We start from the raw sequence: 16,847 nt of genomic DNA, 5'->3' as shown, positions 1-16,847 counted from the left end.
CAGATGTCCCTAATAACAGCACCAAAATGTATGAAGCAAACACTGACAAAATTAAAAGGAGAACTAGGCAGAGGCTAATAATAACCAGAGACTTCAATGTCCCACTATCAGTAATGTACAGAACATGTAAGCATAAAGTCAGTAAGAAAATAGAATATGTGAGCCATACTGTAAATTACCAGACCTAAAGGACATATACAAAATACTCCATCCTGCAACAGCAAAATGTACTTTCTTCTCAAATGCATATGGAACATTTTCTAGAATAGCCCATAAGTTAGGCCACAAAACACATCTCAATACATTACAAACACTGAAATCATACAAAGTGTCTTTTCCAATGACAGAGGAATGAAGCTAGAAATGAATAAGAGAAATAAAACTGGAAAATTTACAACTATGTGCAAATCAAACAATATACTCTTTTTTGAGAGAGAGAGAGAGAGAGAGAGAGAGCCCATGTGTGCACACTAGCAGCAGAGGGGAAGAAGAAGAGGGAGAGAGAATCTCAAGCAGACTCCTCGCTCAGTGCAGAGTCCAACTCAGGGCTCAGTCTCAGGACTGTGAGATCATGACCCAAACCAAAATCAAGAGTTGGCTGTACAACCAACTGAGCCACCCAGGTGTCCCTAAACAATATACTCTTAAGCAACAAGGTATCAAAGAAGAACTCACAAGGGAAATTAGACAATATTTTGAGACAAATGAAAATGAAAACACAACCTCACAAAACTTATGGATGGAGTGAAAGCAGTAATCATATCAGTGAAGGAGCCTTGGAGAAGAAATGAGATCAGATTCCTCCTCAAACATAAAAAAGAAGCATTTATAATATTGTTTCACTGTGTCCCAGAGAAGCATATTCTCAATTGTCCTTTTGTGTTGTCTTCATAACTACTACACGAGGTAGCTACTATCCTCATTTTACAGATGAGGAAAATGAGGTACAGAGGTACAGGTTTGAGTGGCTCACCCATAATCTCCCCTTACCCTGTTGGCAGTAAGAGCCAGGACTCTAACCCAGCCCTGTGCCTTATTCATTCTCTGCACCTGTTCCCTACCCACAGAACCTAGATGGCAGGTACTCAGGTGTTCACCAGACCCTGCTTCACGCTTCAGTCTTGCCACATTCTCTACGGGAAAAGGAAGAAACTTAGAGGCTATTTAGTCTAAACACCTATACAAATCAGCCCTTTCACCACGGGACCAACCAGTGTTTGTAGGTATTCATAGTAATGGAAAATCTCGATCCTGAGAGACGATAAAACTTGGGAGTCAAGAGTCTATCTGGAGTCACGCAGATGTGGCTCCTGGGCCTAGTTTTGCCCTTTATTGGCTCCGGCCTCAAGCCCAGAGCCCCAGCATGTGATTATACAGGTTTGCCCTGCAAGGGGTGACCCATTGGAGGTTAGTATGCAACCTGTGATCTGGGCAGGGGAGGGGTATTATTTTTGTAATCCACCCAAAGTCACTGTAAGGGCCAGTGGAAGGCTGCTGGAGCAGCTTCACACCCCTGAGTCTCATTTTCCCCAATCATAGAACGGAGGAGATGATAGTCCCTAATTTGCAGGGTTCTTAGGAAGCTCAGCTGAGATTAAAACACAAAGGATTTACTGGTGTCTGGCCATAGTAAGTCCTCAATAAATGGTCATCATTTTTCTCTTTATTAGCATTATAAAACCTCCTAAAGCAATCTTTCCAGAAGAACTCCTTCAGAGCTCTTCTTTAGGTCACCTTAAATCTGTCTCCCTGCAGTTTGCAACAAATGACACTGTTGGTCAACACTGAATAAAATTAATCCTTTGTTCAAAACCAGACCTTGAGAAGGCCCTCAGGGGACTCAGGAATCTCTTCTCCTGCATAAACATAGCATGTTTCTCTGTTGCCTTTACACTTGGTCTGATTTCAAACCCTGTCCCCACACAGGCTGCTGACATTTGGACCTGCTCCAGCTTGCTGGTGCTCTAACTCAGACCCTCCCACTCCTTGCTCCCTCCAACCCCAGAAATTTGGCTGAGAACATGTCTGTCACAGACCTGGGCAGGGCCATGGAGGCAACTGAGATTTCTAACAGAAGAATCCCATCCACAAAATAAGTTGGCCTCTGAGGAACTAGCAAATAAGATCTGTCCATCAGACATTAGGAGGATGGGGTGAGACTGTTTTGTTCCCTATTTCCTCTTCATCTTTCCTTAGGAATCCCTTCCTCACCCTCTGCCCAGCTTCATCGGATTAGAAGGTTCAAATTGATCAATTTAAGAAAATGTCTTGGAGAGATCTTGAAACATGGTATTCAACATGAAGGTCTGTATTCATTCCAAAGACGCACATTGTATGAAAATGAAAGTAACTGATGTTGCTGTTTAATTTAAAAATGTATTTCTGCGTTTGCATAAGGGCCTCTATTCTCAAGACTCCATTTGGGGAAAATCAGACATTACTGACAAGGAAGTGGCTTTGCATACCAATACCCTATTCTGTTAAATTTTCTAAATGACTAACAGGAAACTTTGAACAAGAATGCTACTGTTTGCTAAAGTTTGATTGCTTATCTATGATCCTCATTTGAGTTACTTCTGACCAGTGTAGAAACAGATCACCTTTTTCCCTATTCCCTGTAGGCCTAACCACTGTCAACTTTTGAATGAGGGATGAAAGGGGCAGAAAAACATGAGGAAGATATAGGACAAAAAATAAGTAAAGCCACTAAAATCATAGCCTGCCCCACCCTAGCCATGCCTACCCAAGGAAGATGGAAAAAGTGGTGGGTGGCAGGATTCCCAGAGACACCCATTCTAGCTTCCCCTTTCATATAAGGTCTCCAGACACTGGAGAATACGGACACATCTGTATGAAGGATTTGACTTCTTCCTCCATCAAAGTACTATACCCAAGAACCAAGGCAGCAGTTGGTTACTGACAAGCCGGCTCAAACCAAAATACTTATAGCTGAGGATCAAAGGGATGTTTAAAGTACCAAGGTCATCTGGGCTCATTAAACCCAATGAGGACTCAGATACTGGAAATGTGGGTTGGCAAGCCAGTGGAAACAGCTACTTTGAGACAGGTGAGACTTTCAACAACCCTAGAAGTAGAACCCATTGATTAGCCACCAATTCCACTTAAACATATTTAGATACACAGTTCATCAGGAACCCAAATTGAGAGAAATAAAAAGTAAACACCATTGTTATAGCATGCAGTGCACAGAAACAACTAGGGTGGGGTCGCTGTAGTTTGTGCAATGTTAGGAGGTAAGTACATGTTTCTCTTGGATTTATAGATGAGGAAACTGAGACACAAAGAGGGTAAACAACTTATCCACCTCATAACTTAGATAGGTCAATTGACTGATCCAGAAGTCTGCTTTCTAACCACTGCACACACTGCTTGCCCACCAAAAAAAGGTAAACACTTATTGGGCATATATTATCTACCAAGCATATATGATTTTTGCAAAGATATTCATCTGAGCACCTACTGTGGGCTAGGTACTGTTCTGAGTCCTGGGGTATAGTGACAGATAAGACAGATAAAATCCCTGGCATTCTACTAGTATCACTGCATTTAATCTTCACAGTAATCCTCCAAGCTATTATCTTCATGTAACATGTGAGAAGCTCAGAGATTAAGGAACTTGCCCATGACCACACAGCTAGAAAGTGGTAAAAAGTGGATTCAAGCCCAGATCAGAGTCCAAAGTTCTTGCTTCCCTTACCAGCCTATTTCTGATGTTACAATTTAGTGTGTGTGTGTATGTGTGTGTGTGTGTGTGTGTGTGTGTGTGTGTGTATGTGTGTAGGTATATATTTACATATATGTATATATATACACACACAGTATATACTAGACTTGTTCATTTCCTGTTTTCTCCAGCCTCGGTGAGGGTGAAGATTGAGTCTGCCTTTTGACCACTGAATTCCCAGTGTTGTTCCCACAGTAGAATTCAATCAATATTTACAGAGCTTTAATAAATACTTGTTGAACTGAAGGGATGCAAACATGAAGGGCAGGTATGCCCCTTCTTCTGGTTAAACTCTTTCATGAATTTCTTAAGATCACTTCAGGAGATGCTGATTCAGCTTAGCTGCCAATTTGATTGCAGCCAAGTGCTCTGTGATCTTTAGGGTGGACTTATACCTCACCTGGGGCCCTGCTCTTTGCTGACATGTTTGAAAGTAAAAGCTTCAGCAAATACCAAGTGTTAATAATAGAGTTTGGAAAAGTAGATACATAAGAGGAGCAAAAACAATAATGGAGAAAAATAATACAATTGCCTTGAGTTCACTTCTCTAGCCCCTGAGCTGGACTTTGGAGGGTCTCTAACCTAGGGGAGTACTCACCTACTGGCAGGCCCACTTTGAATTCACGTGAAACACACTCATTGTAAATGCACAAGCATTTTGCCTGAAGTCTCTGGGCAAGGTGTTGACAGGCTCAGCACCAAGGCAACATCCTGATGTTGCATCAGGGAGGGCAACTGCCATGACCCAGCAGAAGCTTCCAGCAGCAAGGCCAGAGCTCACATCCAGTGATGGTATTGAATAAGGTTTGAGAATCACAGCCAGAGGTAACCAAGGAGGAAGTAATCCTCCACTGACCAGGAGAAGACAGAGGAATTACAACCTCCACTGAGGTTTTCTGTGCACTAAACACTATTCCAAGGGCTTTATCCATAGTCACCTACTTAATCCTCACCATAATTCTTGGGTACAATCATTGTCATCTCCATTTTACAGATGAGAAGACTGAGGTAGTGTAAGATCAAGTGAATAGTCCAGGATGACACAGCCAAGAAGAAGCTAAAGTGCCTATCACTGTACTCCGTTTAAAAAAAATTTTTTTTTTAACATTTATTTATTTTTGAGAGACAAAGAGAGACAGAACATGAGCAAGGGAGGGGCAGAGAGAGAGGGAGACACAGAATGCAAAGCAGCTTCCAGGCTCCAAGATGTCAGCACAGAGCCTGATATGGAGCTCGAACTCACAAACTGCGAGATCATGACCTGAGCCTAAGTCGGACGCTTAACCGACTGAGCCACCCAGGAGTCCCTGTACTCCATTTTTAGTAAGCCAAAGGGACATGCTCAGCTAACAAGAGAAAGGTGGGATTGCCATGAGTTCTCTAACTAAGGACAGTGATTCTCAACTAGGGACAGTTTTGCCCCCAATGGAACATTTGTCAATGTCTGGAGACATTTTCAGTTGTCACAGTCTGGAGGGGTAAGAGGATGAAGTGAAGGAGCTTCGGCATCTAGCTGATAGAGGTCAGGGATGCTGCTAAACATCCTACAGTGCACGGAACAGCCCCATAACAAAGAAGAATCTGGCCCCAATGTCAATAGTGTCAAAGTTGTTAAGCACTACTCTAAAACATCATGATGGGATTCACTCTCCTTTCCAGGGCTGCTGTAGGTGCACACACACACTCACACACACTCTCTCCTATATTAACACAATCACACACTAGAGTTGGAAGAATGGCTTTATGATGAAACCAAGGGCTGATTTCTTCAGCCCCTCACTTCCAGGGAAGGGAGTGTCTGACACTCTGCTGGATCCTGCAAGTTAGAAAAGTGAGAAGAGAGGGGATAGTTCCTGCTGTCCTGGAGCTTTTGTAAAATCTAATTGAAGAGACAAAATTAACCCAGAAAAAACAAGAAACTCTTAAAAATAAAAGGCTAAGCTGTGGACAGCAGCTGTGGAGTCTCAGAGGAGAGAGATCAAGAGAGGCCCCATGAAGGAGGTGAGACTGGAAGGAGAGGGAGGCGCAGAGGGAGGGCGAGGGGGAGAAATGGAGTGAGAGCCCCTGAGGAGGTGGGTGGAGAATAAAGGTGGTAAGGGCAGGGAGGAAGGGGGGGAGGCTTGGTGTGATGTGGACATAGTCCCAATGAGGGACAGCTGGACCATGTGAATAAAATCCCAGGGTGACTCTATTTGAGTTTGGGGACAGTGGCCAACTACAGGGGTCCATATGTTTGAGGAAGAGTTCAAGAATACTCCATTCATTGCTGTACTGCTCTCATAGAACCCAGCCTCCTGACAGGAAACGGTTAGGGTTGAGGAGATGAAGGCAAGACGGGGCAACTCAGTCCATCCGAATCTTATGAGACCACCAGATAGTGAAAAGCCACCCATAACCCATCACCTCCCCACCCCTACCACTCATGCATCTACCCACTTATCTACCCACCTGCTCATCCATCCACCCACCCACCCACCCATCCATCCAATTAACAATTACTAATTGAGCACCTGCTCTGTGCCAGAGAAGAGCAAGAGTCATTGTCTTGATATCATGGAGTTTACATTCTAGGGAAGAGCCAAATAATTCAACATGAACCTGCAATGAAATATGATGAAGGTGATGGAAGAGCTATGGTAGCATGAAGCAAAAGGTGCACCCGTGCCCAACCTGTGAAATGGAGACATTAGTACTAATAATGGTGTTGTTTGTTGCCTTGAACAAAAAGAAGAAAGAGAGATTACTACTGAATTGTAAGTTTCCTGAGGGCAGGGACTGTGATTTTATCAAAACCAGCTCAGGACCATCACTTAGCATAATACCCAATTTAGGACCATCACTTAACACAGGCTTACTGAATTTAATTGATATGAATAGGCAATAAAAACAGCTTTCTTCTCCTTCACAGCTCCCAAAACCAAAAATTTATACCTTGGGCAGAATGCCTTAGCTGTGTCTATTGTATTGGTTTACTAAACAGTTACTGAGTACTTTTACCGGGCTCTTACTTAACTCACTTTCATGGACGGGCCGTGATGAAATTGTAATGCAAAACGGCACACGTACAGATTTGCAAGAAGGAAGTTTACAGCGTCCACTGGATTCCTAAGGGGTCCCATGTTACAATAACAATTACTTTCTCTTATGTAGCATGTTCTTGCTAGTGCCTTATAGCTGGATGGACTCAAAGTTGACCCCAAAACAGAGCTCTGCCCTCAGACAATGCTATCCAGTGGGCGAAGTGACATGTAGTTTGTTACATAACTAAAAGATGAAAACTGAGTACTTCAGTAAAACAGAAGAGGTTCCTCCAGGAATGAAGTGTAAGGAAACTGCCTGAAAGAGTTTGCATTTCAGTGAGACCCTGAAGGTCTCTGGTCCTCCATTTCCTTATCTGTGAAAGGATGATAAAAGTACCCATCTCACAGGGTGGTTAAATGTGGTAGCACAAGTGCCCTGTAAATGTACCATGTTGAAAAAAGGTGAGCAATGTTAGTATTTATGACACTGTGGATAACTCAGATCAACAGTTTAAGTAAGGAAGTCTCATATGCAATTCTATTCTCCCTGCTGCTCATACCAAAAACCTTGGAGTCACTCCTGATTCCTCTCTTTCTCTCATACCTAATTCCAATCTATGAGGAAAATCCCATTTTCTCCACCTACAACACACACATCCAGAATCTAAGCGAATCTCACCTCCTCCACTGCTGCCTCCCTGGTGTGGGCCACCACCATCTCTTGCCTGGGTTATTGTAGTAGTTGCTGGACTGGCCTTCCTGATTCCTCATTTAATTCCCCTCTCTCCATCATAAAGCATCTAGAATAATCCTTTCCAAACAACTCAGAACATTCTGCAATTCTACTGAAACCCCTACAGTGTCCCACCTCCTTCCATTTAGAGTAAAAGCTGAAGTCATTGCAACATGTGCCAGGCACTACTCAATACAACCTCCCATCAGAGAATTCATTTCCTACTCTTCTGCCTCTTGCTTATTCTCCTCCAGCCACAGGGACCTCCCACACATCAGAGAGGTACCCTCTTCACGACCTTTGCATTGACTGTTGATTCTACCCAGAACATTCTTTCCTGAGACAACTCTCTACTGACACAACTAGTGAGGCAAGCAGCAAATTCCCACTTCCTTGGCAAATCCTATAGGTTCAGCTGGCACTATGTTTGTCCCTCTGCCAAAACCCAACATGCTGATCATGGTGTCTCAGCCCTGGCATTGCCACCACTCAATCCAGTCCAACAAATGACTGCTCAACATCTGTTCTATTCAGAATCTGTGTTGGATCTTGCATCTATGCAAGTCACAGTGTCTACCTGTCTCCTTCTACCATCTTAGTTTAGGCTTGGATTCATGGGATCATGTGTTGTCAGGAAAACTCTAAGTGCCCTGGAGTAATGTCTAGAGAGGGGTCTGGCAAAGTGAGAAATGAAGTCATATCCCCTTCCAACCCCAGCTTCTATGACTGTAGCTTTAAACTAGTGCAGAAGCTGACAGTGTCCTATTGAGGTCACAGGAGATGACTTTCTCCAAAGAGAACTAAAAACCAAGTAAGACTTAAGAGGCTTACAAACTCAGCCTTACTGTGTTTTAACTCACATCAATTAAATGAAGTAGGAAGATGGGAGAAAGTGCCTATTAAAGGGAACCTTTGTAGTGTCTCTACCCAGATTCCTCTGGATTTGGATGGTGATGAGCATTATCCTTTCCCATTTGCAGGACATTTGCTACAGAACACAGACTGTGGCACCCATGTGTAATTGACTATTAAAGACCTGTAAGCTTTAAAAAAACAAGCAAACAAACAAACAAAAGTCCAAAGATCCAGAAATTATAATATTATGGTGACTACATTGCCTGCCTCAACATACAACAGCAATATAAGGATGTTGATCTCAGGAAGAAGCAGAGCTTAGTAAACAGTCTGTTAAGGTTCATTCAAATACAAACACTATGATTGGGAACAAGATAGCCACTAACTGATGAAGCTCTCACAAGCCTAGGGATTAGGACCATCTCTTTAGTGGACTCAAAGAGCAGGCACTTCTGAACAATCCCAAATTGCTGATGCTTTAGACAGTGGAAAGCCAGGCACCTAAGAATTGATGCTAGGATGGAATCAGATTTCCAATACATGTTGTTGTTGTTGTTGTTGTTCTTGTTGCACCAGACTAATTTCTAGGGACCAGTCCAAGATATAGTTGGCCTCCATAGCAAAGATACATGTACTAAGATCCCTCCAAGTGTTTCCTTTGGAATTCTTTCCTCCATTGTTCCTCAGAGGCCTTCTCAGACCCTTCTCTCCAATATTCTTATTCACGGAACAAACTCTTTTCTTACACTGGCACATATAATGTAATTATATGTTTATTGATTTTTCCACAAAGTCCTTTTTTTTTTTTTTTTATCTCTCCCACTAGACTATAAGCTCCAACACTGTAGGAACCATATTGGTCTAATTCTAGTAATTTCCTTGTCTAGCATAGGGCCTGGCACATAAGAAATTCCCAATAAATATTTAAGAAATAATGAAGAATGAATGAGTAAATGACTGAACAAGTTAATGAGTGAAAAATGCTCTCTATCCCTCCTCCTTGATTATTACCTTGGCAAATGTGAGTCCATCTATTCAGATCTCCTCTCTCAGACCTTTGAACAAATAAATATGGATAAAAGATTCAGTAGACACTTGAATTGCAAAGTCATGCAGAGTTGGGGTGGGTGGCATGTTGGGGCCACTATTATGATGTTATCAGAATATCAAAGTTATGAATGAGTGATGGAATTAGAAGGAGTTGGTGAGGAGAGAGAAGAGAATAGTGCTGATGTGTTAAGAGAAGCTGGGTTGCCACAAGAAGGGGGACAGAGGTTTCCAGGGTGGTCGCAGTTCAGACCCTTCTAGACACCTGCCTCTCATGTTTCCTGGATTTCTTTTTTATTTCCCCTGATCCTTAAAATATACCTACCCCCTCCTCACATACACATAAATACTGCACAACTTTTAATTGAACCAGTCTGAATGGATTTTGTTCCTTTAATAAGAGCCTGTGCCGCACAAGATTCAAGTACCCACTGTCCACTCCAAATCTGTCCATTTTGGCATGGAGCAGCTCTGTCTAGGGTCCTGCACTGCAACAGCATCACAGGCATTCCTGTATGTGGGGGTGGTCTCAGATTCATCCATATTCCCCAATCAAGACATGGAAAAAGACCCTTTTCCTACTTTTGCAGAGCCTAGTATGGTTTGCATTGTGCCCCTCCCACAAACAAAAGATGTGTTAGAGTCCTACGCCCCAGTACATCAATGTGTGATCTTATTTGGATAGAGTCTTTACAAAGGTAATCAAGTGAAAATGAGGTCATTAGGGTGGGCCCTAACCCAATAAGGAGTGGTGTCCTTATTAAAAGGAAAATTTGGAGAAAGGCACATACACAGGGAGAACACTGTATGGAGATGGAAGTAGAGATCAGGATGATGCCTCTACAAGGCAAGGAGCACCAAAGATTGCCAGCAAACCACTAGAAGCTAGGGAGGGGCATAGAACAGATCCTCCCAAACAGCCCTTAGAAGGCACTACCAATGCTCCCCAACACTGCCAGCAAGTACTCAACCATAACCAGAGACAGCCTGCATATAGAAGAGGTTTCTAGGCATCACTGAAGCCCCCCGCACCAATTCCCCCCCTCACTCTCTGTCTGAAAAGCCTGACCTGTCCCTAAATGTCATACCACAGACAATGGGTCATCCCTTCTGGACTCAACTGTTATCCATGCCTAGTCCCACAAATTTGTTTGTTGAAGCCTTAATCCCCAGGACCTCAGAATGTAACCATATTTGGGGATCAGTTCTTTAAGTACATGATTAAATTAAAAATGAGGCTGTTAGTGTGAAGTCCTAATCCCATATAACTGGCATCCTTCTAAGGGGAAGAGACACTAGGGGTGAGCGTGCACAGAGATGAATGCGTGAGGACAAAGCCATGAGACGGCAGGTGTCTGCAAGCCAATGCCTCAGGAGAAACCAATCTACCAGCACCTTGGCCTTGGACTTCCAGCCTCCAGAACTGTGAGAAAACAAATTTCTATTTTTTAAGCCACCCAGTCTGTGGTACTTTCTTATGGCTGCCTTAAACAAACTGACATATCATCCCCCAAATCCTTCTTCCCCTTCTTCCTTAGAAATGGCACTCCTAATTTTCAGCTGGGTGCATGGCTGCCTGCATTACAGACTACGTTTCCTAGCTTCCCTTCTCAGTCACGTGATTAGGCTTTAGCTAATAGGAAACAAGAGGAAGTGTTAAGTGGGCCCTCAGGTAGGTGTCCTTAAAGAGAAAGGTCATGTACTTCTACTTCCCTTCATCCTTCTTTCTGGCTGGAAGGGGGACTTGACAACTGGAGCTTGAGCAACCAGCTCAGTTCAGGAGGCAGCAGCCTCATGCTGAGGAAGCAGCATAGTAGACCATGAACCCCTCTTCATGGACCATTTCTGGGCTTTCTATTTGAGGGAGAAATAAACTTCTAGTTTGGGTAAGCCACTGTTTAGAGGCATTCTATCACCCAGTCACACTTATTCTTAACTGATACTGTTATACTCTTTCCTCCTCTCCCTTTTCTGCTCTCCCTTCTCTCCTTCAAGGAGGAAGCTCTCATCACTGAGACTCAGGCAGAGAGGATTAACACAGTAAAGGTGAAAAGGAAATGTTATTATAAGTAGACTCTTGCAGGGTTAACTAATCAGGCAGTTAACAGGTAAAAGGTCACTTACTTCTGTTCTTGTATTCCTACATCCAATCCCCGCCCTTCTCACAATTAATTATATTAAATTCTTACGGGTGGCATGCCTGCTCAAAACTTCCATTGTACACAGAACGAAGTCCAAACTTACAAGGTTGGTGTTCAAAGCCCTTCACAATCTGGCTGCAACCTACCTCTCCAAAGTTTTTTGTTTTGTTTTGTTTCCCATTATAAACATCTACTAAAACCAAAGCAGAATATTTATTGTTTGATCCAAATGCCATATACATTCCAACAACTTGCCTTTTTCTATGACGTTCCCCTTCCCAGATTCCATCCTAGTGTGGTGCAAAGGGCCTATAAAGTCAATTGAATTTAAGGCCACACCCAAGTGCTTCCAAATTATATGAACTCTGGGCCTTGATTTCTTGATGTATAACATGAAGATAATGCCTCACATAAATGTTCTGGAGCCAAAGATATTGCACAAGAATAGGTCTTATAAACCACAAAATATTATACTCTTGGAAGGCATAACTGTCCTGAATCTGGCATTACTCTGTGTTTCTCTTGGATCCAGAGCCGTTAGGTAACCCCCTTGACCTTAGTAGCTAACTTTCATTGAGCCAACCACATTACTAATGCTTTTCCTGCATTACCCCATCCAATCTTCACAACAATCCCCCAAGACTGACATTATTCATCATTACCCCCACTCTATTGATGAGGAAACAGGCCCATATTTGAAATCAGTTCTGACTTCACAGCCACAGCTTCTAACATTACATATATCTCCTCCAAGGACAGAGTCTGCGCCTTTTCTTACTTCAGAGTCACACTGTTTTGTTCTTGGAAACACGTATCCCGCCTCTGGAACTCTCTGGAACCCTAATGATCACACGTTTCCTTCCTTTCCCAAGGAAGGAAAAATAATCTGACTATAGATCTATATGAAGGGTCAACTGGCTGCCTACCAGACAATAAGATGAGCAAGAAGCCAGTAGTTCTGATGATGAAGGAGCCTCATGTAAAGCCAGCCCCAAGACAAATAGACACCAGCAATCCTTGAGAATTAAGGCAGAAAAAGACTGGCTAATGTTACCAGCAATGTTTGGTTTCCTGACAAGGAAACCAAATAGGAAAGCAAAGCTCAGATTATCCTTGTGTTTTAGGCCTGGCTGGGACTCTGGAGATATTTCAAGAACCCCCTAATCCTTTATATGTTTCTCTTTTCTTCTTCAAAGCCCCCATACTCATTATCTCAAATGCTCTTCATAAAAGAACACCTTGAAATCAAAAAATATTAATTACTTAACTTGCAATGAGAAAACGAGAGCATAGATCTGTCTGCATATAGTGATGGTGTTGGAACTAGAATCCAGACTCCTTACTGTAGGTTTCTGTTCTTTGTGTTCCATGACTCCAGTCCCCCATTTCATCATAACCTAAACTTTGCCTTTTCCTTCCATCTACCCAGGGCCTAAGAAAGAGAGCTGGAGGTTACCTCCCTTAGTCCAGCATTCATTTGCAGAGAAAAGAGATTCTTTTGATGAGCAGGCACCTACCAAGTGCTCTCTGGCTCCCTAGAGGGTCATAGACCTTCTGGCTCCCCAATGAAATAGAATTTTCACAAGTAGGCATGAAAAATGTCAGCTATACTATCAGATCAAGAAGCCTCTGAGCTTAGGGCCTAACAGAGTTCCCAATCTCTGAGCACATAGGTGGGATTTTCCTCTTCTAGAGAGTGTGGGAACCCCACTCCATCCTGTAACTCTAACCCATCCTGTGATGTCATGTCCTCAACTAAACCTCCATGCAGAGGACAAAGTCTAAGAATAATAATTGATAACATTTAGTGAGGATTGATTTGTACAATTGTCATTCTAGGGACTTTATGTGGATGAATTCGTTTAATCCTACAATAACCCTGGGAAGCAGGTATTATTATTATCCCCATCATACAGACAAGGAAACTGAGGCCTGGAGAGAGTAAGTAACTTGTCTGAGTCACAGGGTTGGGAAGTGTCAGAAGCTGGAATCCAAGAACAAGCAGTCTAGCACCAGAGCCCATGATCCTCACACCTTAGCACAGGGCCTTCACAGCAGGAATGCACTGCAGCCCTTGGGATGGAGGCTGGGACTCTTCCATATCACTCAATCTCCCCCATTAACTGCCCTGCTTGCCCTAGACCACCAATACTGTCTCTTGTCTGCTGCCCAGGCACCTTCGCCCTTCTGTCCACCCAAACTTCCTCCACACTGGCTGCAGCATGAATCTGCTCATGCCTCTTCCCTGCTCAGAAGCCCTCTTTGGTTCCCCACTGCCAAAGTAGAAAGAATCTCAACTTCTTAGCCTGGCATTTATAGCCTTCCAAAATGTGGCTCCAGCTTACTCTGAGCATAATCATTCCCTTCAGGTGAAAGGCAAACCTCTCTTCTTTCCCAGATATCCCCTCCAGGTCTAGCTTTCATCTCCTACACTACATTGGCCTCTCCACCTACAATGGTCTGCCCTATTTAACAGTCCCCATTTTAACTTGAGAAAAATTTCAGCCTAATACCCCCAGCTAGAGGGGCCAAAGTTAGAGAAGCTTTGAGGTTAAACATGGTCCTTTGGGGGCTTAGTTCAAACTTCCCATTTTACAGATGAAGAAACTGAGCCCCTCAAGGGTATAGATTATTATTTGTGGTCTGGATGGGGACCATTCGTCTTAAAACACTCCATGGTGCCTAGAGCCCATTAAGTGAACAGATAAATGTTGAACTCTCCAGGGCAGTATTTCTCCAACAGTGGCCTTGGGACTACCCATAGTAATAGCACACACCGCCCCCCCCCCCCCCCGGATCCTCCAACCTCTGACCTATTCAATCCTCATCTCTGAGGGTGGTGTCTGCCATACAGCGGTTTTCAAATTCACACTTGAGTTTGAAAACCACAGTGAGTCTATGGAGGTTGCACCACGGGTGCCACTTAGTAGAATGAGTCCCAGTACCTGAAGCCTCCCTTCCCCCAGCTACCACTTCCGCCCCTGAGCTTGAGGCAGAGGCTTCTGGGAGCTTAGATGGCTGAAGCTGATGAGGCTGGCTTCTTGGATATCCCCAGATAACCTGGCAGAGAAGCCTTTCTCCCCATAGGCTCTCCAGGGCTGAGTGAAGGACTCTGCCCTCCAATACCACCCCACAAGCTAGTATAGCCCTCTGGACCTTCTACCAAATCAGGGGTCATCTGACCCAGAAGGAACAGGCAGGAGAAGCAGACAGATGGGTGTCACTGGGCCAGGCAAGGCCGGGCCAGGGGAGGGAACGAGCGCTCCTTTATGAGGCCCACTCTCTACATGGGGCAATGGAGTCCACTCATCGAAACACTGGGAGTCTGGCACACAGAGCCAGGTTGACAGGCACTGGGCTGGACTGCTTCTAAGGGATGCACCAGCACTGGGGAGAGGCAGGGGGCTGCGCGCCGGGCGGGAAAGGGCACGGGCTAGGCGAAGCCCACAGGGCGGGGTGCCCTCCTTCCTCTCCCTCTGCCTCCTCTTCCTCACCCAGCTGGCCCCGCAGCAGGCTGAGGAAGCCACTGTGCCCTCAGACCTTGGGTCAGCGCTCCCGGCCCGCGCCCATGCCGCCGCCTCCCGCAGCATCTTTCTGCGTGCGGTTCTCTGGCCAACTGCCCTTCCCCCAGCTGGGGACCCCGTGCCCGCACCTACCCACGCCGTGCCGCTCCTTGTCAGTTTTGCGCCAGGGGGCCATGGCTGGGCCAGGGGGGCTGCGGGCGCCTCGCGTCGTTCTGTGGGGAAGCAGCCAGGCTAGGCGCTCCGCCGGCCCCACTTCCTTCCTCTTTTCAAACTCCCTCTCAGGGCCCGCCCTCCTCTCCCCGGGGCGCCCGCTCCTCCTCCCTCCCATTGGGCTGGGGCGCATTAGGAGGCCAGGAGGTCCGCTCCAACCTGCTCTTCGCTAGGCAAGTGGGCAGAAGCCAAGCAGGTACTTGGGGCCCCCCAGGCCACCACCACAAGGTCAGGAAGTTCCCAGACAACTGAGCCTAGTGATTGAACCGAACTCCCTCCCCTGGCTCCGGAGCAGGAGCTTTGGTATCTGATGTGAATTCAAATCCACACTCTTTTGCTTATCAGCACAAGATGGGATATGCCTACTATAATTATAGGATTGTTGTGTGGATTAGAGGAGATAATGTACACAGCAGATGACCCATTATGGTAAATATATACCTACAGAGGAGGTCATTTGTGGTTTTTATCCTGTTGGTGCCACGGACTCATATGAAAATCTGATAAAAGCCCAGAATACTCTCCTGTAAAGCTTGGGATTTACCAACAATGCCAGAAGGTAAGGGTGCTCTGAAAGCCAGCAACAGGGCCCCCAGGAAAAGAGTCCTAGAGGTAAGCTAATGAAGACATTTCTTGGAAAAATCTCACTTTTGCTCTGGGAACAGATTCTATCAAGAAACAAAGAAGTAAGGGAGCCTGGATACCTCAGTCTGTTAGGCCTCTGACTTCAGCTCAGGTCATGATCTTGTGGGTGCCTGAGTTCGAGCCCCCGCAATGGTCTCTGTGCTGACAGCCTGGAGCCTGCTTCAGATTCTGTGCCTCCTTCACTCTCTGCCCCTCCCCCACTTGCACTCTGTGTTTCTCTCAAAAATAAACATTTTTAAAAAGTTTTTTTATTAAAAAAAAAGTTGCTTTGACCCAAATTTTAAAGTCTTCCCAAATTTTCTTTATTCATAACTCTCACTACCCTTTCTGCCTTAAAAAGTCAATTAGATTAGGCAATAATATCACAGCTGACAGGCAGCTATGGCAAAATATTAATTTCATTTTATATAAAATTATTTCCTTTTTCAGGCATCTGGGTGGCTCAGCCGGTCAAGCATCTGACTGCAGCTTAGATCATATTCTCACCGCTTATGAGTTCGAGCCCCACATTAGGCTCTGTGCTGACAGCTCAGATCCTGGAGCCCGCTTTGAGTTCTGTGTGTGTATCTCTCTCTGCCCCTCCCCTGCTTGTGCTCTCTCTCTCAAAAATAAATAAACATTAAAAATAAAATAAAATAATTTCCCTTTTGGTTTTCTAGCAGCACAGTTTAGGTGGTATGTTTTGTAGTGAGCAGCTGAATCAGTCAGGATTCCACCAGAGAAACAGAACCAGTAGGATAAGTATATAAATATAAAGAAATGTAATGTAATGTAAATATAAAGAAATTGGCTTATGTGAATGTGGGGCTGGTTTGGCACATCTCAAATCCATAGGGCAGGCCATCAGGAAGTGCAGGCTAAAAATTTTCAGGCAGGAGCTGCTGTCCACAGATGGAATTTCTTCTTTTTCAAGGAAAGCTCATTTAA

At 44.5% G+C, this 16,847-nt stretch overlaps 1 protein-coding gene across 1 annotated transcript in view; it reads right to left on the bottom strand.

Annotated features, from left to right (window-relative positions):
- DOCK2 (dedicator of cytokinesis 2) overlaps positions 1-15,317 on the bottom strand; it is a 413,845-nt gene extending 398,528 nt beyond the window's left edge. The window contains exon 1 of the mRNA XM_053907087.1: positions 15,198-15,317. Within this exon, the coding sequence (XP_053763062.1) occupies positions 15,198-15,240 (43 nt within the window). The 5' untranslated portion in view covers positions 15,241-15,317. The remainder of the gene's footprint in view (positions 1-15,197) is intronic.
- Between the last annotated feature and the right edge of the window lie 1,530 nt (positions 15,318-16,847).

Source organism: Panthera pardus, unplaced genomic scaffold (genome assembly GCF_024362965.1).
Source record: "Panthera pardus isolate Hobbes unplaced genomic scaffold, ASM2436296v1 HiC_scaffold_2, whole genome shotgun sequence".
Lineage (NCBI taxonomy): Eukaryota > Metazoa > Chordata > Mammalia > Carnivora > Felidae > Panthera > Panthera pardus.
The sequence above is the reverse complement of the archived record's forward strand: the minus strand, read 5'-3'. Positions and strand labels throughout refer to the sequence as shown.